The 18,084-nt window shown below is 51.8% G+C and overlaps 2 protein-coding genes across 2 annotated transcripts in view; both read right to left on the reverse strand.

Moving 5' to 3' along the window:
- Window positions 1-18,084, reverse strand: part of LOC144248828 (uncharacterized) — a 472,843-nt gene that overhangs the window by 220,668 nt on the left and 234,091 nt on the right. The gene's annotated exons all lie outside the window — the stretch shown is intronic.
- LOC144248849 (olfactory receptor 14A16-like) lies at window positions 12,670-13,673 on the reverse strand. The gene has a single exon (XM_077790829.1). It carries the CDS (start codon window positions 13,600-13,602, stop codon window positions 12,670-12,672), a length of 933 nt encoding a protein of 310 aa, XP_077646955.1. The 5' UTR covers window positions 13,603-13,673.

An 18,084-nucleotide genomic window follows, 5' to 3' on the forward strand; every position in this document is an offset into this window, starting at 1 on the left:
TTATCTGTGACCAACCCTTGGATATTTGGAATTGTGAATGTAGAATCCCAATTTCAGACATTTGTGCCTGGAGGAGAAGGCCAGTTCTTTTCCATAGGAAGGGAAGCATGGATCCCCTGTGTTTGGAAGGCAGGTGACAGCCCCCCCTAAGGAGGCCAAGGCCAGCCAGACCTGTCTGTAATGGCAGCTTTTGTGCAGGAGCAATCTTTGACTATAGGACTTCTGGAGGTGGAATCCCAATTTCGGCCATGGACACCTGGCCAAAAGAAGGAGACAGATGAAGAATGAAGAAGAAAGACAATTGTTTTTCATAGGAAGGAAAGAGCTAAGCCCCAGTGTTGCAGGGCAGAATAGGGAGACCACCAGAGGCCAAGGCAAGCCAGAGCAGTCTGTCCTGGCAGCTTTTGTCTGGGAGAAACCCTTGCACGTAGGGAATTTTGGAGGAAAAGTGTCAGTTTTGGCCATGGTTGCATGAGCAGGAGGGACGGTTCTTCTCCACAGGAAGAAAAGCACAGAGCCTAAGTGTTTGAAGGCAGGTGAGAGCCAGCTCTCAGGAAGACAAGGCCAAACACACTTGTTAATGACAGCTTTTGTTTAGGAGCAATCTCTGGATATTGGGAATTTTGGAGGGGGTAATCCCATTTTGGCCATGGATGCTTGAATGAGAAGGGCAGTTCTTTTCCATTGGAAGGAAAGCCCAGAGCCCCAGGGCTCTGTTTCAGGGGTACATGAGAAGAAACCCTCGACATGCCAAGGGTAGTTGGACCAGTCAGGCCAAGCCAGCCAGACCTGTTACCTGTTCCCTTGTTTCCATGGGGCCCTGCAGTGTCACACTGGTGGTGTCATATTGGATCCTTGGTTCCAGGAGGCCCAGATGTGTCACGATGGGCCTCTTGTTTCCATGGGGCTCCATAGTGTCACAATGGTCCCTTGCTTCCATGAGGCCTTGCAGGGTCACAGGGGTCTCCTTGGTGCCACAGGATCACAATGGACCCTTGGTTCCATGGGCACTCACAGTGTCAGAAGGGTCTCCTTGTCTCCATGGGGCCCTGCAGAGCCCCTTGATTCAACGAGGCCTCAAAGTGTCAGAATGGCCTCCAGGATTCCAATGGGCCCCACAATGTCACCATGGACATTTGGTTCCCTGGGGTCCCACACTGTTCCATGAATCCTTAGTTCCATGGGCCCTGTAGCTCCTTGGTTCCATGGTGCCACTCAGTGTGACAGCTGCCCCTTGGCCTGCCAACACTCCATAGCGTCACAATGGCCCCTGGGTTCAATGGGGCCTTGTGGTGTCACAATGGCTCAGTGAGGCCTTTAGTGTCACAGGAGTGTCCCTGATTCCATGAGTGTTGGAACCCTGGATGCTGAGAATGTTAAACTCGCTGTGCTGAAAGGCACAGACTTGCAAGAGAACACTGCATTTGACCTGAGGCTGTGGAGAAGGCTTCCAAAATTGATTAATAGCACTGGGGTTACGGGTGCGTAGTTGGTTAGAGGTTGGTTCTACTACCACAGGGTGGAAAACTTAAAGAGTTTGTGGTTTTGGAACATAGTAATAAATATGAAGCAAGATGGAGGTTTTCGGGTGGAGACAGTGTCTTCTTATTTATCTTCTTCTTACCTTCTTCTTCATGGGTTTGGGTGATATTTTGTGATTGGACAGAAAAGTCCACATTGCGGGCTTTGAGGGATCAGTTATTGGGTTAAAAGGGAAAATAATTTAGGTGTCATGTCTTGGCTGGATAATTTTAAAAGACCTTGTAACAAGAGATATTTGGCCATTTTGTGACTTGCTAATGAAAGACTGCAGAACTCACAGTTGTGAGGCTGCAGCACTGATAAGAAACAAGAATCACCTGAGTCTGAACACGAACCATCATCTCAAGTACCTTCAATCCTGACTATGACACAGGTAGAAAAAACAAGCAGAGCACCCACACCTAAGGCCTGGCAGTGTGACAACAGACCATTGGTTTCACTGAGCCCCACAGTGTCACAATGGACTCTTGGCTCCATGAGGTGCCACGCTGTGTCACAATGGCTCATGGTTCCATGAGGCCACACAGTTTAACAATGGTCCCTTAGTTCCATGAGGCCTCGCTGTGTCACAATGGACTTGGGGTTCCATGAGCTTTCCTACTGCCAAAAACAGTCTCCCTGGTTCCACAGTGTCACCATGGTCCCTTTGTTCCATGAGGTTCCATGGTAGAACCTTGGTTCCAGGGCCACCTTGCTTCCGTGTGACCTTGCAGTGTCACCATGGACCTGTGGTTCCACGAGGCCTTGCTGTGTCAGAATGGCCCCTTGGTTCCAAGAGGTTTCTCAGGGTCACAATGGTCTCCTTGGATCCGTGGTGTCACAATGGGCCATTGGTTCAATGTGGCCCCAGTGTGCCAAAATGGATTTTGGTTCCATGGGGTTCCGCTGTGTCACCATGGACCCTTCGTTCCATGAGTTTGCACAGAGTCACAGCTGACTCCTGGGTTCTGTGAGGCCCCATGGCCACCAAATCTCTGAAATAGCAGAACAAGACTCCTTAACACTAATTTGCTATTTAAGAGGGGATCATTTATTCAGGCCTCGGGTCTAGTGAGGGATAACTCCTAACCATATGTGCACATGTAACTCTACCAGTGTGTTGCTTCTACACAGTCACTAAATGTGTATTACAATTTACCCATTGCCATAAAACCCACCCCAAGTTCCCAGTTTCAGTCCTTGCTTTTTCTATCACTGCACCCTTGAGCCAGATGTCTTCTACACTTCCAACTGTCCCTGCTGGAAAAGCAGCTCCTGCACGCCTTGTTCCTGTGTTAAAAGTTCCCAGGCAGGGTAAAAATGGAATTAACCCTTTTGGTATCAAGGCCAAGGCTTTGTGTGGCCAGGCAGGGGCAGCAGGAGGCAGAGCTGCCAGCAAAGGAAGGGCCAGCGAGGTGGGGCAGCCGGGGGTGACGACAGCCTGCAGGGACAGAGGCGCAGGGCAGGGACACCGTGGGACAGCCTGGGCTGCAGAGGGCTCAGGGATGTGCAGCAGCTGCAAGGTCCTGACAGAGCCAACCTGTGCAGCCCTTTGGCCATGGCTGCTGGCCCTGGGCCTGAGGCCACCAGGGGACAAGTGACCCTTGCAGCCCTGGGGCCTCAGTGCCTCCTTGTCCCTGCTCAGCAGCCTGGCAGGGGCCGCCCCATGGTCCTGCCCTTGGCACTGCACATCCCCACATGCCAGTGCCCATCCCGGGAAGAGCCCTGAGCAATGAGGGAGGGACAGGATCTGCCTTGCCAGGGGCTGGGGCTCAGGCCTGGGCCCTTTGCATTCCTGAAACACATCCAGGTTTGCTCAGCACCAGAGACACCTTTCCCTTGCTTGTGCCCAGCTGTCATCAGTGCCTCCAGTGTTCTGCTCTAACTGAAACCTGGGGACACTTTCTCAGTCCTGTCCCTCAGTAGAACCCATTAAAACTTCAAGAAACTTTGGAGTTTAAATTTAGCTTTGAGTTCTTGAGAAGTTTTTTGAAGACACACTCAGGGACTGAGTCTGATGTAAACAACACCAAAGCCCTGAGAGGGTCATTAAATTTTTCCTATTCCAGTTGTGGAGAAAGATTTCAAAGAGCTTGTAAGAAATACACATTCCTGTTTTAAAGGGTGTATTTTATGACATTTCTCTTTAGATCAGAGGCGATTGCAGCATACTGTGGTTGATATTGATCCAGGGTCTCCCCTCAGGAGCTCTGGCCTGCTCAAAGAAGCTGTGCCCTGAGCTCTGGCCCAGCGTGGACAACCTTGCTCCACATTGCCCCAGCCCATCCTGTCTGTCCTCACTCACCTGGGACCTGCTGTGCCTGCAGAGCTGGCTGCACCCAGCCTAAGAGGGGCTTTCCTTTTTTCTATGTTTGAAGCAATCTAAAACCCCTGAGTTTCCCATGAAAACAGACACCCTCCTCAGGTGTGTGCCAGCCCAAGGTGCCACCAAAACCACTCCAGACCAGCCTGGGCCAGCTGTGAGGGTGGATCATCAGCCCCAGCTGCACTGGGCACTGCAAGGGGCTGTGGCCATGGGCACTGCACTGACCCCACTGCTGGGTTTGGCTGCCACGGCAGCCCTGAGAAATTAAACTGTCCTTGGAAATACTGGGGAGGACTGGGACATACTGGGGAACACTGGGAATGCTGTGGGACACACTGGGACATACTGGGAGTGATCCTGTGGGGCACTGGGACAGCCTGGGAACATGAGGAATGCTGAGGGGGAATCTGGGTGGGCTGGGATGGACTGTGGGGGTACACTGGGACACACTGGGACATACTGGGAGTGAAACTGGGGGATACTGGGATAAACTAGGGACATTGTGGGGAAGACTGGGCAACACTGGGGCATATTGTGGATGACATTGGGAGGAACTGGGAGGGCCTGGGAATGAACTCAGGTGTATCGGGAGGGACTGGGCTGTGCTGGGAGGGACTGGAGGGGTTGAATGAGCTGCTCCCGCCCCCGCCGCCTCCCATTAGCTGAGGCTCCCGCCCATCAAAGCCCCTAGCTAATCAGCGCATGGGATCATGGCTTTGGGGGCGGTGCCTGGAGTCAGCGCCATCTTTTCTTTTGCCTACAACTCCCATCATGCCCCGCAGCACAATAGAGCCCCATTAAAGCCGGGACTACAACGCCCGTCATGCCCCGCGCTCCAGAGACCACCACCCCCCCCCCCCCCCGGTATCCACCCCTCATCTGTCCCGTAAGTGTCCCCCAGACCTTCCGGGATCCCCAAGTGCCCTCAGCGCCCATTCGGGACCCCCCAAAAGCGTCCTCGGATCCCCTGAGTGCTCCCAGCCCCACAGATGCCCGGTACAGTCACTTCTGGGAATTCCTCTCCTCTCATCCCCCGCGGCCCCAGAGCCCCTCAGAACACAGTTCCGCGCCTAAAATTCCTGCCGCGCCCTGCGCCCTGAGGAACCCGGTTAAATCTCCCCAAGCTCCCCCGAGTGCTCCCCGGACCCCGAAGGGCCCCAAATTCCCCTCGCTGACCTCCAGGGCCCCGGACCCCCGAGTGCTCCCCCGGACCCCCGAACTGCCCCTCAGGATCCCTGAGTGCCCCTCCAAGCGCCCGCCCGGCTCCCCCAGGGGCCCCCAGACCCTCAAGTTCTCTCTGAATTCCCTCCCCAGACACAAAACTGCCCCAAATGTGCCCAGAAATGTCTCCGTGGGCCCCAAAGTGGCCGCTTTTACCCTGCCTGTGAAAATGGTAAGAAATTATGACAAAAATAATACAAATAAACAAAAAATAGAATAAAGAGGGCAAAATCAATAGCCAATAGGGGTCAATGAATTAATGAAGGGAATTGTCTTACTTAGAACCAATGACCAATAAGTTTTTGGTTGCAAAAAACATATTGAGATTTTTTTTATACAAGCATTAAAATGAAATAATAAAATATTGAATACTATTTTTATGCATAAAAAAAAAATTTAATTGTCATTAAGCTAAAATTAATTAATTTAATTCATTTAATTAAAATTTATCTAAATTTTAATTATAAAGAAAAATGCATATTTTTTTAAAAATGTTTTGGGATGTCAGTCCCAGGTGGGCAATATCTGGGGGTAAGGGGATGTGGTAAATGGATGTGATTCATGCTGAATAAGTTGTTGTCCTGGATTTAAAGGCAAGATGTATTCAATTGCCATCTGATAGAGGTTGGTTCACTGCATTGTTTATTTTATCTTTTTATTTTCTTCCCTAATAAATAACTGTTATTCCTGCTCCCATATTTTTGCCTGAGAGCCCCCCTTAACTTAAAATTTATAGCAATTCAGAGGGAGGGGGTCTACATTTTTTTCTTTTCCATTTCAGGGGAGGCTCCTGCATTCCTTAGCAGACTCCTGTCTTTGCGAACCAAGACAGATTTTGGCACCCAACCTGTGGCTCGAGGGCACAGGAACAAAAAAGGGAATAACAGTTCTTGAGTAATCCAAGTTTTGATTTTTGTGTGCTGCTACAGGAGACTTGTTCAGCGGCACCCTGTGCTCCAGCCTGCCCTGGTTTGGGTGACACGGAACCGTGGCTTCATTTCTCCATTTGCAGGCCCTGATCTAAACACGGCTCCTACAGCCAAGGCTGCTGTGGCTGTTCTCCGGTTTGTTTTATGGGTGAATAAGGGGAAGAATTCATGGATCTTTAACTTCCTCTGGGAAGCAGGCACATGGATTCACAGCTGTCACACACTGACTGTGTGCTTTTGGGGTTACTTTAATAATGGCACCTACTGTGAGGAAATGACACCGGGGGAAATTTTCTCCCAAGCCTTTAACCATCTCTTTGGGGCTGCCCCACCAGTTTGTGAAGGGCTCAGATCCACTCCAAATACCAATGATATCATACAGGGGCTGTGTTGCTGTTAGCCCTGCTCTATTTGGCACTGAGAGACGAGGGAAGATTAACCTGGATAACCACCCTGACACCCAGCCCAGAACCTGACACGGCCCCAGAGAGCCTGACCCTGCCCCACAGCCACCCCAGATATGAACCACCCAGACTGGGTGGGGGTCTGCTGAGGGAGATGCAGGAGATGCTGAAGGAGTGCATTCCCCAGCTGGTGAGAAGCCCTCCCCCTGCCTCGAAAAAGGAAAGTCTGATGGGGCAGCAGTGGAACCCACAAATGTTACAACTGTCCAGGTTCCAGCTGAGCCACAAAGGCAGCCACAGCCAGCAGCAGTCGCCCCTGTAGAAACAAGGAGGTCTAAGATGGAATCAGAGCACCCAGATAAGGGAAGGCCCTCACAACCCACAGGGGAGCCAGAGGTTGTGATCATCACTGAGTCCCTGATGTACAAAAGTCTCTGTAACCTGCACAAGGACATTGTACGATGGAGACGTGAGGCTTATACAACCTGACTGCTTCAAGTCTGAGACCTCATGGATACAGGTGTCCAGCTGGATGGTGGTGAGGCAAGGAATTTGGGACCCTTAACCCAAAGCTCAGGTATGAATCAGATTTTTGTAAGGGAGCCAGGGTCCCTTTCCCTCTGGGAGCGGATTTTAATGAGTGTCAGAGAGAGGTTTGTCCACAGGGAGAGAATGCAGGAGCACCAGCATAGAACGTGCTGGAAAACCCTTGAGGAAGGGATCCAACAGCTGAGGGAAGTGGCAGCATTGGAGGTACTCTTTGGGAGGGATGGACAGCATGATAATGACCTCGACAAGGTCAGGGGCACAGGGCAAATGCTGTGGAGTCTGGCAAGGCTGGGGCCATCTCAGTACACCACCTTCATTGCCACGATTAATGCCGATAACAGCCGAGAGACAGTGGGCTCTGCTGCCAACAGCTGAGAAATTGTGAGAGTATGATCCATGGCCCAGTGCAGGCTCATGGCTCTGCTGTGGGCAAGGAACTCAAAGAGGAGATGAGGGAGATGAGGGTGGAGGTGAGGAGGAACAGTTCCCACATTGCCCCAGTGCGAGTCACAGGCCCCAGAGTCAGAGCCCAACGTTCCCCAGCCAGAGAGAGAGGGTACGCCCCACGGGCTGGCCTGGGGTTCTTTCTGCGTGACCATGGGGAAGACATGGGAAGGTGGGATGGGAAACCCATTTCTGTCCTGGCAGCGTGGGTGTGTCAGCTCAAGGAGGGAAGCACTGACCGAGGGAATTCCAGTGAAGTGAAGGCAGCCTCAAACTCCCATGACCGAGCTGCTGGGTGTGATTTGTCAGATCCCTTTAAAGTACCTCTACCATGTATACCTAGGAAAGAAATAACAACCAGGGCTAGAGGGGCCCTGCCTCAAGCCAGGGAGAGGCACGGGAAAACTGGATCTTTTTGTCAGTGTGGATCCGATGGCCTGGCACATCAGTGCCACAGAAATATGAAGCCTTAGCTGATACTGGTGCACACTGTACCCCAATGCCATCGGGACATGTGTGGGCAGAACCTGTTTCCATTGCCGGGGTGACGGGGGGATTGCAGCAATTGACCCTGTTGGGAGCCGAGGTGAGCCTGGCTGGGAATGAGCAGCAGAAACATCCATTGTGACCGGCCCAGAGGCCCCGTGTGTTCTGGGCATAGACTTCCTCCAGAACGGATGTTACAGAGACCCAAAGGGACTCAGGTGGGCTTTTGGCATAGCTGCTGTAGAGGCAGAGGACATTAAGCAATTGAACACCTTGCCTGGACTGTCAGAGAACCCATCTGCAGTAGGACTCCTGAGTGTGGAAGAGCAACGAGTGCCAATTGCCACCTCAACACTGCACGGCTGGCAGTATTGAACGAATCGGGATGCCGTGATCCCCATCCACAGAATGATCCATGAGCTGGAGAGCCAAGGGGTGGTCAGTAAGGCCCACTCACCCTTCCACAGCCCCATCTGGCCTGTGCACATGTCTGATGGAGAATGGAGATTGACTGTGGACTATCGTGGCTTGAATGAAGTGACTCCACTGCTGAGCGCTGCTGTGCTGGACATGCTGGAACTCCAGCACAAGTTGGAGTGCAAGGCAGCAAAGTGGTACGCCCCTGCTGACATTGCTAACACGTTTTTCTCCATTCCTCTGGCAGCAGAATGCAGGCCTCAGTTTGCTTTCACCTGGATGGGCGTGTAGTACTCCTGGAACTGACTGCCCCAGGGGTGGAAGCACAGCCCCACCATCTGCCATGGACTGATCCAGGCTGCACTAGAAAAGGGTGAGGCTCCAGAACACCTGCAATACATCAACGGCATCATTGTGTGGGGGAACACGGCAATGGAAGTGTTTGAGAAAGAAGAGAGGATCGTCCAAATTCTGCTGGAAGCCAGCTTCGCCATCAAGAAGAGCAAAGTCAAGGGACCTGCCTGAGAGATCCAGTTCCTTGGGTAAAGTGGCAAGATGGACAGAGTCAGATTCCAACTGAGGTCATCAATAAGATCACCATGATGTCTCTTCCCAGCACCAAGAAGGAAACACAAGCTTTCCTAGGTGCCATAGGTTTTTGGAGAATGCACATTCTCAAGTATGGCCAGATTTTGGGCCCTCCCTACCTGGTCGCCCACAAAAAAACCAGTTTCCACTGGGGCCCTGAGCAGCAACAAGCTTTCACCCAGATCAAGCAGGAGATGGCTCATGCTGTAGCCCTTGGCCCAGTCAGCACAGGACCAGATTTCAGAAGTGTCTTCAAAGTGGATAGACTATATTGAAAACAATGCAGAGAGAATTGTTTTGTCCTTTTAACTTTTCCTACTTATATTTTGATATCAGCAATATCCAATTAATATTGACCCCCAGCACCTTGTTATGCAATCTGAATACATATGAAAATCATGATCCTTCATGGCTGACAATCAATAACACTTTGTCCCTACCCACCCCCCACCATTTCCCTCATCCAACCCCTGGCACTCCTATGGATCAGGAATGTTGTGGCCAGAAGGACCAGGGCAGTGATTCTTCACCTGCGAGACAGAGTGAAAATTTAAAAGGGTAGAAATCCATTTGGATTTAGGTGAAATGTGCTCCTTTGAGCTTGCTAACATGAGTGAAATATTCTGTTTAGTCTGGTAACTGCAGCACTAGCAAAGTTGCCCTAGCTAAAGAGAAAGAATGCAAATTTCCACACTAAAAAGAGATAAGAAAGACTCCTCGGGCCTTTAAAGAGACCACGCAGAGTGACCCAGGAGCTCTTTCTGTACTTTCTGACAAAAACAAGTGTAACTAGCTGTAAGTGTAACATGAAATCATCAGAATGAATATGCATGAACCTATTGTGAAATTCTATGCCTATGGAAATTAATTAAGGGTAATAAAAAAGTTTTGGGACTTCTCAGGGGTGCGCATGTCCATTGAAGGGCAATGAGTCCCTACATGTGTCCAGCGCTGCAAATAAACATACCATTCCCAACAAATCTTTATTGGAATTGTGGGGTTTTTATTTTTCATCCATGTTTCACCTGTGCTGGGCACTGGTTGGGCAGCACCTCGAGTGCTGGGTCCAATTCTGGGGTCCCCAATTTAGGAAGTGTCGGAGTCCAGGACACTGCAGCACCAAGGAATTCAATGGGGCACTCTGATGCTTCATGGAACCAAGAGGCCACTGTGACCCTGCAGGGCCTTGTGGAACCATGCAGAGCTTTGTGACAGAGCAGGACCTCATGTCATGATGGGGCCATTGTGACCTCAGGGAACCAAGGGGCCAGTGCTGCCCCTCAGGAACTCACGGAATGCAGGAAATATGCTTGACACTGTGGTGGCCCTTGGGACCAAGAGGCCATTGTGACACTGTGGAAGCAAGGAGAGCATTGCTGCCCTGCCAGACCTCATGGAACCAAGAATCCCCTGTGACACTGCAGGGCCTTGGGGGACCACTGTGACATAGTGACACTGCAGGGCCCAAGGATCCAAGGGACTTTGTGACACCAAGGGGTCCCATGGAACCAAAGGGACATTGTGACACTGGGAGGCCTCACGGAATCATGGAGACCATTGGGACACTCTGGGGACTCATGGAACCCGGTGACACGAGGTTGTCTGGGAGTGTTGATCTGCTGGAGGGTAGGAGGGCTCTGCACAGGGCCCTGGACAGGCTGGATCCAGGGCCCAAACCCAACAAGGTGAGGTTTAATAAGTCCAAGTGCCGGGTCCTGCACTTTGGCCACAACAACCCCTGCAGTGCTACAGGCTGGGACAGAGGGGCTGGACAGCAGCCAGGCAGACAGGGACCTGCAGGGACTGATGGACAGCAGGCTGGACATGAGCCAGCAGTGTGCCCAGGTGGCCAAGAAGGCCAATGGCTCCTGGCCTGGATCAGGAATGGTGTGGCCAGCAGGAGCAGGGCAGTGATTCTTCCCCTGTGCTGGGAACTGGTTGGGCAGCACCTCGAGTGCTGTGTCCAGTTCTGGGTCCCCAATTAAGGAAGGACATGAAGGGGATGGAGCATGTCCAGAGAAGGGCAACAAGGCTGGTGAGGGGTCTGGAGCACAAGTCCTGTGAGGAGCGGCTGAGGGAGCTGGGGTTGTTGATATTGGAGAAGAGGAGGCTCAGGGAAGAAAAGGTGGTGTCAGGGCACACGTTGGACTTGATGATATCCAAGGTCTTTTCCAACCTTGCTGGTTCTGTGATTCTCTGAAACCACCCTTGGAGAAGTTGCAGGAGGAGCCCTGGGCCTCCTCTTCAGAAGCTCCAGCAGCCCAGGTCCCTCAGCTTCTCCTCACAGCCCCAAAGCCCATCCTGTCAGTCCTGCAGAGCCTCTGCAGCTCCTCCTCACTGCCCAGAACAGGGAGTCAGGGAGTCCCACAGCCAGACACAGCAGCCCAGATGTGCCCCCCTGGCCTGGGGTGCCTCTGGCAAGGGAGCAGCACCAGGCACTGCAGGAGCCTGCAGACAATTCCTGCAGCACTTGTGGGATGATCCTGCTCCCCAAGGGATGTTCCCATGGTGCCAAGTCAGGAACTGCAATGGGGAGTGGGGCCAGAGAGGAAAGGGCAAACAAGGATGGGCCGTGTGCAGGGGAGGGAACAGGGGTGTGCAAGAGGAAGGAATCTGGACCAGGGAAGAGTAAAGAAAGCAAAGGTGAAGCCAAGGAAATGTTCAGGGCAGTTTGGGGATAGCTGCCAGGCAGCCCTGGCTCTGAGCAACAGCGTCTGCAGTGGGACAGGAAACTCCCAGCTGATGGGAACAAACTTTCTGGCTGACTGCAGAGGCCAGGACAAAGCTGAGTGGTTTCCCTGGCATCCCCCAGCCCTTCCTGGCCCCAGGGGCTGATGGCATTTGTTCTCCCTCAGGTCCATGTCCCCACAGCACCAGCACGGGGGTGCTCCTGCCTGCTGTGTTCAATGCAAACAGGGGCTGCTGAGCCAGTGCTGCCGTGTCTGTGCCTGCAAGGATGCGGCACCTCTGTGAGCTGAGGGAGAGGCCAGGGCTGCAGAGGGGGGATGTTGTTGGCAGCTCCCTGAGGACGCTCTGGGACGCTGCCCTGGGCTGTGCAGCGCACTGGGGATGGATCAGCCCCTGCTCTGCTGCTCCTTCCCGTCTCCCCCAGGGCCCTTGCAGAGCACAAGCCGTGCTGTTTGCCCCCAGCCTGCCCACGGCCAGCCTGGGGCTGCTCACGGGGGTTTTCTGTGCTGAGCATTGTCCTGGCCGTGTTCCTGAGAGAGCCTGGGCAAGGAGCCTGGAGCCCCCAGGCCCTGGCCTGAGGCGTCAGCACTGCCCCAGCAGTGCCCATGGCCTGTCCCTGCTGCAGCCCCGGCACTGCCACCCCCAGGACTGTGCCCGGCCCCGAGAGCACTCAGGCCCTGCAGCAACACCAGGGCCACCAGGGCAGCGGGGCAGGGCCACGGGAGCAGCACTGGCAGCACCAAGTGCTGCTGCTCCTGGGCACAGCTGCTGTGCCAGCCCTGATCTGCACCAGCTCTGCACACAGACATTGCTGCTGCAGCTCCAGAGAAGGCAACAAAAGGGCATCTCTGCAGAAAACTGTACTGGGAGAGTCTTTAGTTCCTTTAAAGCCACCAAGAACACAGCACCTCATTGACACAGTCTGTGGGCACAGGGAACATGGAGGGAAACAAAATGAGAAATGGCATAAGGAATGACATTTATTGTGGACACTTCGCAAAAAGTTAAACAAAGAAAAAGTAGCTCCAAAATTGAACGAACAAGAAGTATCTAAGATGACTTTTATTACATGTGATTGCAGAAATTTTTCAGCAGTTTAATGTTCCTGAAAGCATCCAGTCATCAGTCTCCTCACTGCAGCCTTGAGCTCCTGATTCCTCAGGCTGTAGATGAGGGGGCTCAGTGCTGGAGGCACCACCGAGTACAGAACTGACAGGGCCAGATCCACGGATGGGGAAGACATCGAGGGAGGCTTCAGGTAGGCACATGTGCCAGTGCTGATGAACAGGGAGACCACGGCAAGGTGAGGGAGACAGGTGGAAAAGGCTTTGTGCCGTCCCTGCTCAGAGGGAATCCTCAGCACAGCCCTAAAGATCTGCACATAGGAGAAAACAATGAACACAAAACAACCAAATACCAAACACACACTAACAGCAAGAAGCCCAAGTTCCCTGAGGTAGGATTTAGAGCAGGAGAGCTTGAGGATCTGGGGCACCTCACAGAAGAACTGGCCCAGGGCATTGCCATGGCACAGGGGCAGGGAAAATGTATTGGCTGTGTGCATGAGAGCATAGAGAAAGGCACTGGCCCAGGCAGCTGCTGCCATGTGGGCACAAGCTCTGCTGCCCAGGAGGGTCCCGTAGTGCAGGGGTTTGCAGATGGACACGTAGCGGTCGTAGCACATGATGGTCAGGAGATAGAACTCTGCTGAGAGGAAGAACAGAAAGAAAAAAACTTGTGCAGCACATCCTGTGTAGGAGATGTTTCTGGTGTCCCAGAGGGAATTGTGCATGGCTTTGGGGACAGTGGTGCAGATGGAGCCCAGGTCGCTGAGGGCCAGGTTGAGCAGGAAGAAGAACATGGGCGTGTGCAGGTGGTGGCCGCAGGCTACGGCGCTGATGATGAGGCCGTTGCCCAGGAGGGCAGCCAGGGAGATGCCCAGGAAGAGGCAGAAGTGCAGGAGCTGCAGCTGCCGCGTGTCTGCCAGTGCCAGCAGGAGGAAGTGGCTGATGGAGCTGCTGTTGGACATTTGCTGTGGCTGCACATGGGCACCTGTTCATGGAGAAAGGACAGGGACAAGTCAGGAGAGGATGCTTGGAGCCAAACCTGGGCCATTCCCTGCAGCCTGTCCTGCTGGGACTCAGCCATCATTGTTCCTGCTCTGGGAAAACCTTCACCCAGGTCCCTGCCTGAGCTCCAGCTGTGCTGGCTGAGTGTGCCAGGAGCAGCAAGGGCTGTATGTGGGGGCACTCGAGGAGCCATCCCTGCCCTGCTGCCCTGGGTTTGTGGCCATGTGGCAGAGGGACAAGGCTGGATATTCAGGATTTGTCAGGGGAATCACTCCTACTGCAGAAAAGCTTGGTAGCATCTGCATTCAGACTTCTAAAGGAATTTCACTTTATTTCTAATGGAAATCCATGGCAGGAGTCGATTTTAGGAATTGTTTTCCTACCCACACATCATTGCTCACTCTCTGAGATCAGAAATCCCCAGCATTCCTGCTGCACTCAGAGTTTGCCACTGAGAGATGAAAGAGGCAAAGGATTCCCCGTGGCTGAGGGAAGGTGAGGGGCTGGATGGGTTTGTTCCCCCAGCACTGCTCTGCTCAGCCCCCTCTGCTTCCCTGAGCCTGGACCTGGACATCCCCTCCTGAGAGGTGCCTTGAGACTGACCAGCCAAAGTCACAGTTCTGGAGTCTCTGTAAATTTTCAAACTTTCCTTTGATGATCCTGTGTGTCCCTTTCAACTCAGAATGTTCTGTGATTCTGGGATTACAATTCCTGTTCTGCTTCTCTCAACCCCCTGCTGCCTATAATCAAAAGACAAAAAAAGAACCCTTGCAACAGTGTTAGAACAGTAAAGTAAAAACCATACCTTTATTGGAAGTTTCCAGGTGTCCCAGTGAGGATGAGGAACACCCAGCCCCTGATTTCAAAAGTTCATTAAGGTTAATTAATTAGGATATTTAACAGCAACGTCCAGTAGGAGATTCAGTTGCCCCAATTCCACACCCCTGGATCAACACATCCCGGTAAGTCCGAGGACTTCTTTGCCCCAGTTTTAGTTATGACTGTTCACATTGTGGTCAAATACCAAAATATTCTTCTTGTAGACACTCTTCCTGATAATAAGACTATACAGTATTTCAGGAATGTATTTAGACAGTCAATTTATTGTACTAAAATGTAAGAGAAAAGTAGGAAACATACTAGTGTCAGCAAAGATTACAGTTACATAAGTACATAATAGTAGTTTGATAAAGTTAATTAAGAGTTTAATGGAGCTAAATAAGGATTATAGTTTTATAATTATAAAATAGTAACTTACAGAGCTACAGTATATGAAAAAAGTATAAAAAGCGAAAATCTTTATGTCACCATGCCAACATTCCCATCCTGCACCAAGCAGGAAATAGAAAATACTCTCAGGAAAGCTCCTGACTTTTACAGCAATCCCAGTCTTACCTCCTTTGGGAAGTGTCCTCCGGAGCTGTGCCCAGGCTGGTCTGGAGCTGGAGTAGCCCTGCCCCAGCCAGCCCCTCTCAGCAGCAGCACCTGCCCTGCTCAGGGTGGCTCCTTCCCCCCACAGCTCCTGGCCAGCGCTGGGAGCAGCTCCAGGGCCGGCTGAGAGCTGTCCCTGGCAGGCAGCAGAGTCCCTGGCCCAGCACAGCGCCCTGGGCTGCAGGACCCTGCTCTGCAGGACAGCCCTGGGCACCCCTGGCTGCTCTGCACAGGAGATGAGCAGAGAATGCACTCACAGGGTCTGTGGGCATTGGCATGTTCCAGCTTTAGGAGATCTCTCCAGGAGCTGCAGCTGCATTGTCCTGCAGCCAGAGGTTCCTGTGCCAAGGGCTGGCAGTGATTCTGCCCCAGGCACTTCTCAGCCCCTTCCCAGCCCTGACTGATTGAAACTCTCTGTGCCTCTGTGCTGTGCCCGGGCTGGCTGCAGGCAGTGCCCCAGCCCTGCTGGGCTGGGAGAAGAGCTGCTCAGCAAGAGAAATGTGCTTTTGAAGCTCTGCTTGGTTACCAGCATCACCCTGTGTGCCAGGAGCCCGGCCCAGCTCAGCAGCACAGACATAGCACAAGGACTTTAATGACCCTCTGGGGCTTTGTGCTCAGGCCCTGAACATCAGGCCCTGAGAGGGAGATGCAGAAACCTCTGCAGAACTCCAAGTCAGAATCCAACTCCAAAGTTTCTTGGACTTTTAATGGGTCCCACTGAGGGACACGACTGAGAAAGTGTCCCCAGGCCCCAGGCAGAGCAGAGAACTGGAGGCACTGATGCCAGGTGGGGACAAAGAGAAGCCAAGTCTTGGTGCCCTGGGGCACAGCAGGGTCTGTGCCACCAAGGGCTGTGAGGAGACACCTTGTCCTGAGGCCCTGGGGCCTCCTGGCACAGCCCCAGCCAGGCTGGGCACTGTCAGCCCCTGGTCCTGCCCTCAGCATCCCCCCCATGCCCACATCCCAGTGGCCTCAAGGATCTGCTGGAAGGAGTCCCTGGGGAGCCTTGGTCAGGAATGGCCCTGGGGGCTCCTTCATGCTCCCAGGGACTGCAGGTTTTTGAAAGGACTTTGGCTTTTGCTTTTGCCTTGGAGTCTCTGAGAGCTTTCTGCAATCATGGACTCCAATTATCTCCTGTAATTAGTCCCTGGAGAGGCTTTGTCAGGAACAACACTCAGTAGGGCTTATTAATGCTTCAAGGTACTTCAGTTCTTTTAAGTTACTTTGTGTTTCCCTTTTGCTACAGACTATGTGAGAAGTTTGTGGAATCATGGCCCCGATTATCTGCTTTAATGAGTCCCTTGAGAGCTTTGTACTTACACTCAGTGGGGTTCATTAATACTCTGAGATACTCAACTTTTGTGAGGGTCTTTGAATTCTTCTTCCAAAACTGAGAGGGTTTTGTGCCATTTGTAGTCTCTGAGAGGTTTTTGTGCCATCTTGGCCTGCAATTCTCTCCTCCAAGGAGTCCATCAGGAACCTTTGTTGGGGATGGACCTCAGTGGGTCCCATTAATACCTCGAGAAACTTTGGGGGTTTTTTCTGACTTTTGCCTCCTGGAAGGATTTGTGGAATCTCCTCTCAGGCCCTGAGGTTCCAGGACTCGGGTCCAAATGCACCATGGGGGTCATTAGGATCAAGCAAGTTCTGACAAACCATGGCTGTGCCTCGATTTCTCTCTTGTCTGGGGCAGTTCATCAGGAAGATTTCTATGGTGGTTTTCATTTGCCTATTTGATATTTCTCGGTCAACACTTCAATTAGTGTGGTGGGTTCAGTGCTGACTAATTACCAGTGCACACACTAGAATATACTTACTAATTTCCTGCTGTGAGATAGGATTAGGAGAAAGGCAAAGTGGGCTCAAAACTTTAAAAGAGTGTAAAGAAAAGTTTATTAGCAGTAACTAAATGAAAGAGTAATAAGAATATGAACAAAATTTTCAGAACACATCCTCTCTCCATACAACCTGACAATGTAGAGACAAAACGTGAAATTTTCAGTCAGTTTACCACCTCTAGAATATTCTAATCTTTCTTCAGTTCACATCAGGAGAGAAGTACCTCTTGTTAATGTTATGGAGAATTCTCCACAAGAAAACAGTTATCTCATGGCTTTTCATTTCCACAAATAACCACTGCCTGGAAAAATCTTCAATTGTGAAGTCCCCCCCATGTTTTCACAGCTTTTCCCACAGCTGTGTTTAGCGGCCATGCCAGCTAATGGGGTTTTAGTTTCAAGATGAGCTGTTTAAGAGCAAAGGATATCTTCATCAATTTCTGAAATCATCTTCATCTCTGGGAACAGAGGTCTTCTTCTCTCCCTGAGGGCACAGGGTCTCATCACTCTTCTCTCTTTCAATGTTCAGACTTCTCATGGGATCACAGCTACTGTAACATTTGCTTACTTTAGCATGGAGGTCTTTGCTGAACAAGTCATCTCCCCATATTTTTCAATGCCTTATAGGGAAAAAGAGAGTCTGATGTATCAATGACATCCTCTCCATAGCTTTAGCAGAGGATTCCAGCCCCAAAATCAAGGCATCTCCTCATCCCTCCCATCTGGGACTCAACTTCCTCTTCCCTGACCTCAGTGTCTTCACACTGCTCCTCTGTGTGCCTGCCCTGTGTCCTTTTCTCTCACTGGAGGGAGGATGGCAGCTCTGGAAGAGTCAAAATCTCCCCCTGGGTCTACAGATGGCTCTTTGACTCCGGCTGGGTTTGATGGCCAATTCTTATTTTGGCCATGTTTCCTGGACATGGGGACCAGTTCTTTTCCATAGGAATGAGGGAACAGAGTCCCACTGTTTTAGGGGCAAATGAGAAGTGACCACCTAAGGACAAGGCCAGCCAGAGCTGCCAGATTCTGTTCTTAGACATACCCTTGAATACAGGAAATTATTTAGGCAGAGTGTCAGTTTCAGCAATGGACATCTGAAAAGACAGATGGTTCTTTCCCATACAAAGGAAAGCAGAGAGCCCCAGTGCTCCAGGAGCTGATGAGAGGCAGCCC

The sequence above is a fragment of the Lonchura striata genome, unplaced genomic scaffold (assembly GCF_046129695.1).
Source record: "Lonchura striata isolate bLonStr1 unplaced genomic scaffold, bLonStr1.mat Scaffold_92, whole genome shotgun sequence".
Lineage (NCBI taxonomy): Eukaryota > Metazoa > Chordata > Aves > Passeriformes > Estrildidae > Lonchura > Lonchura striata.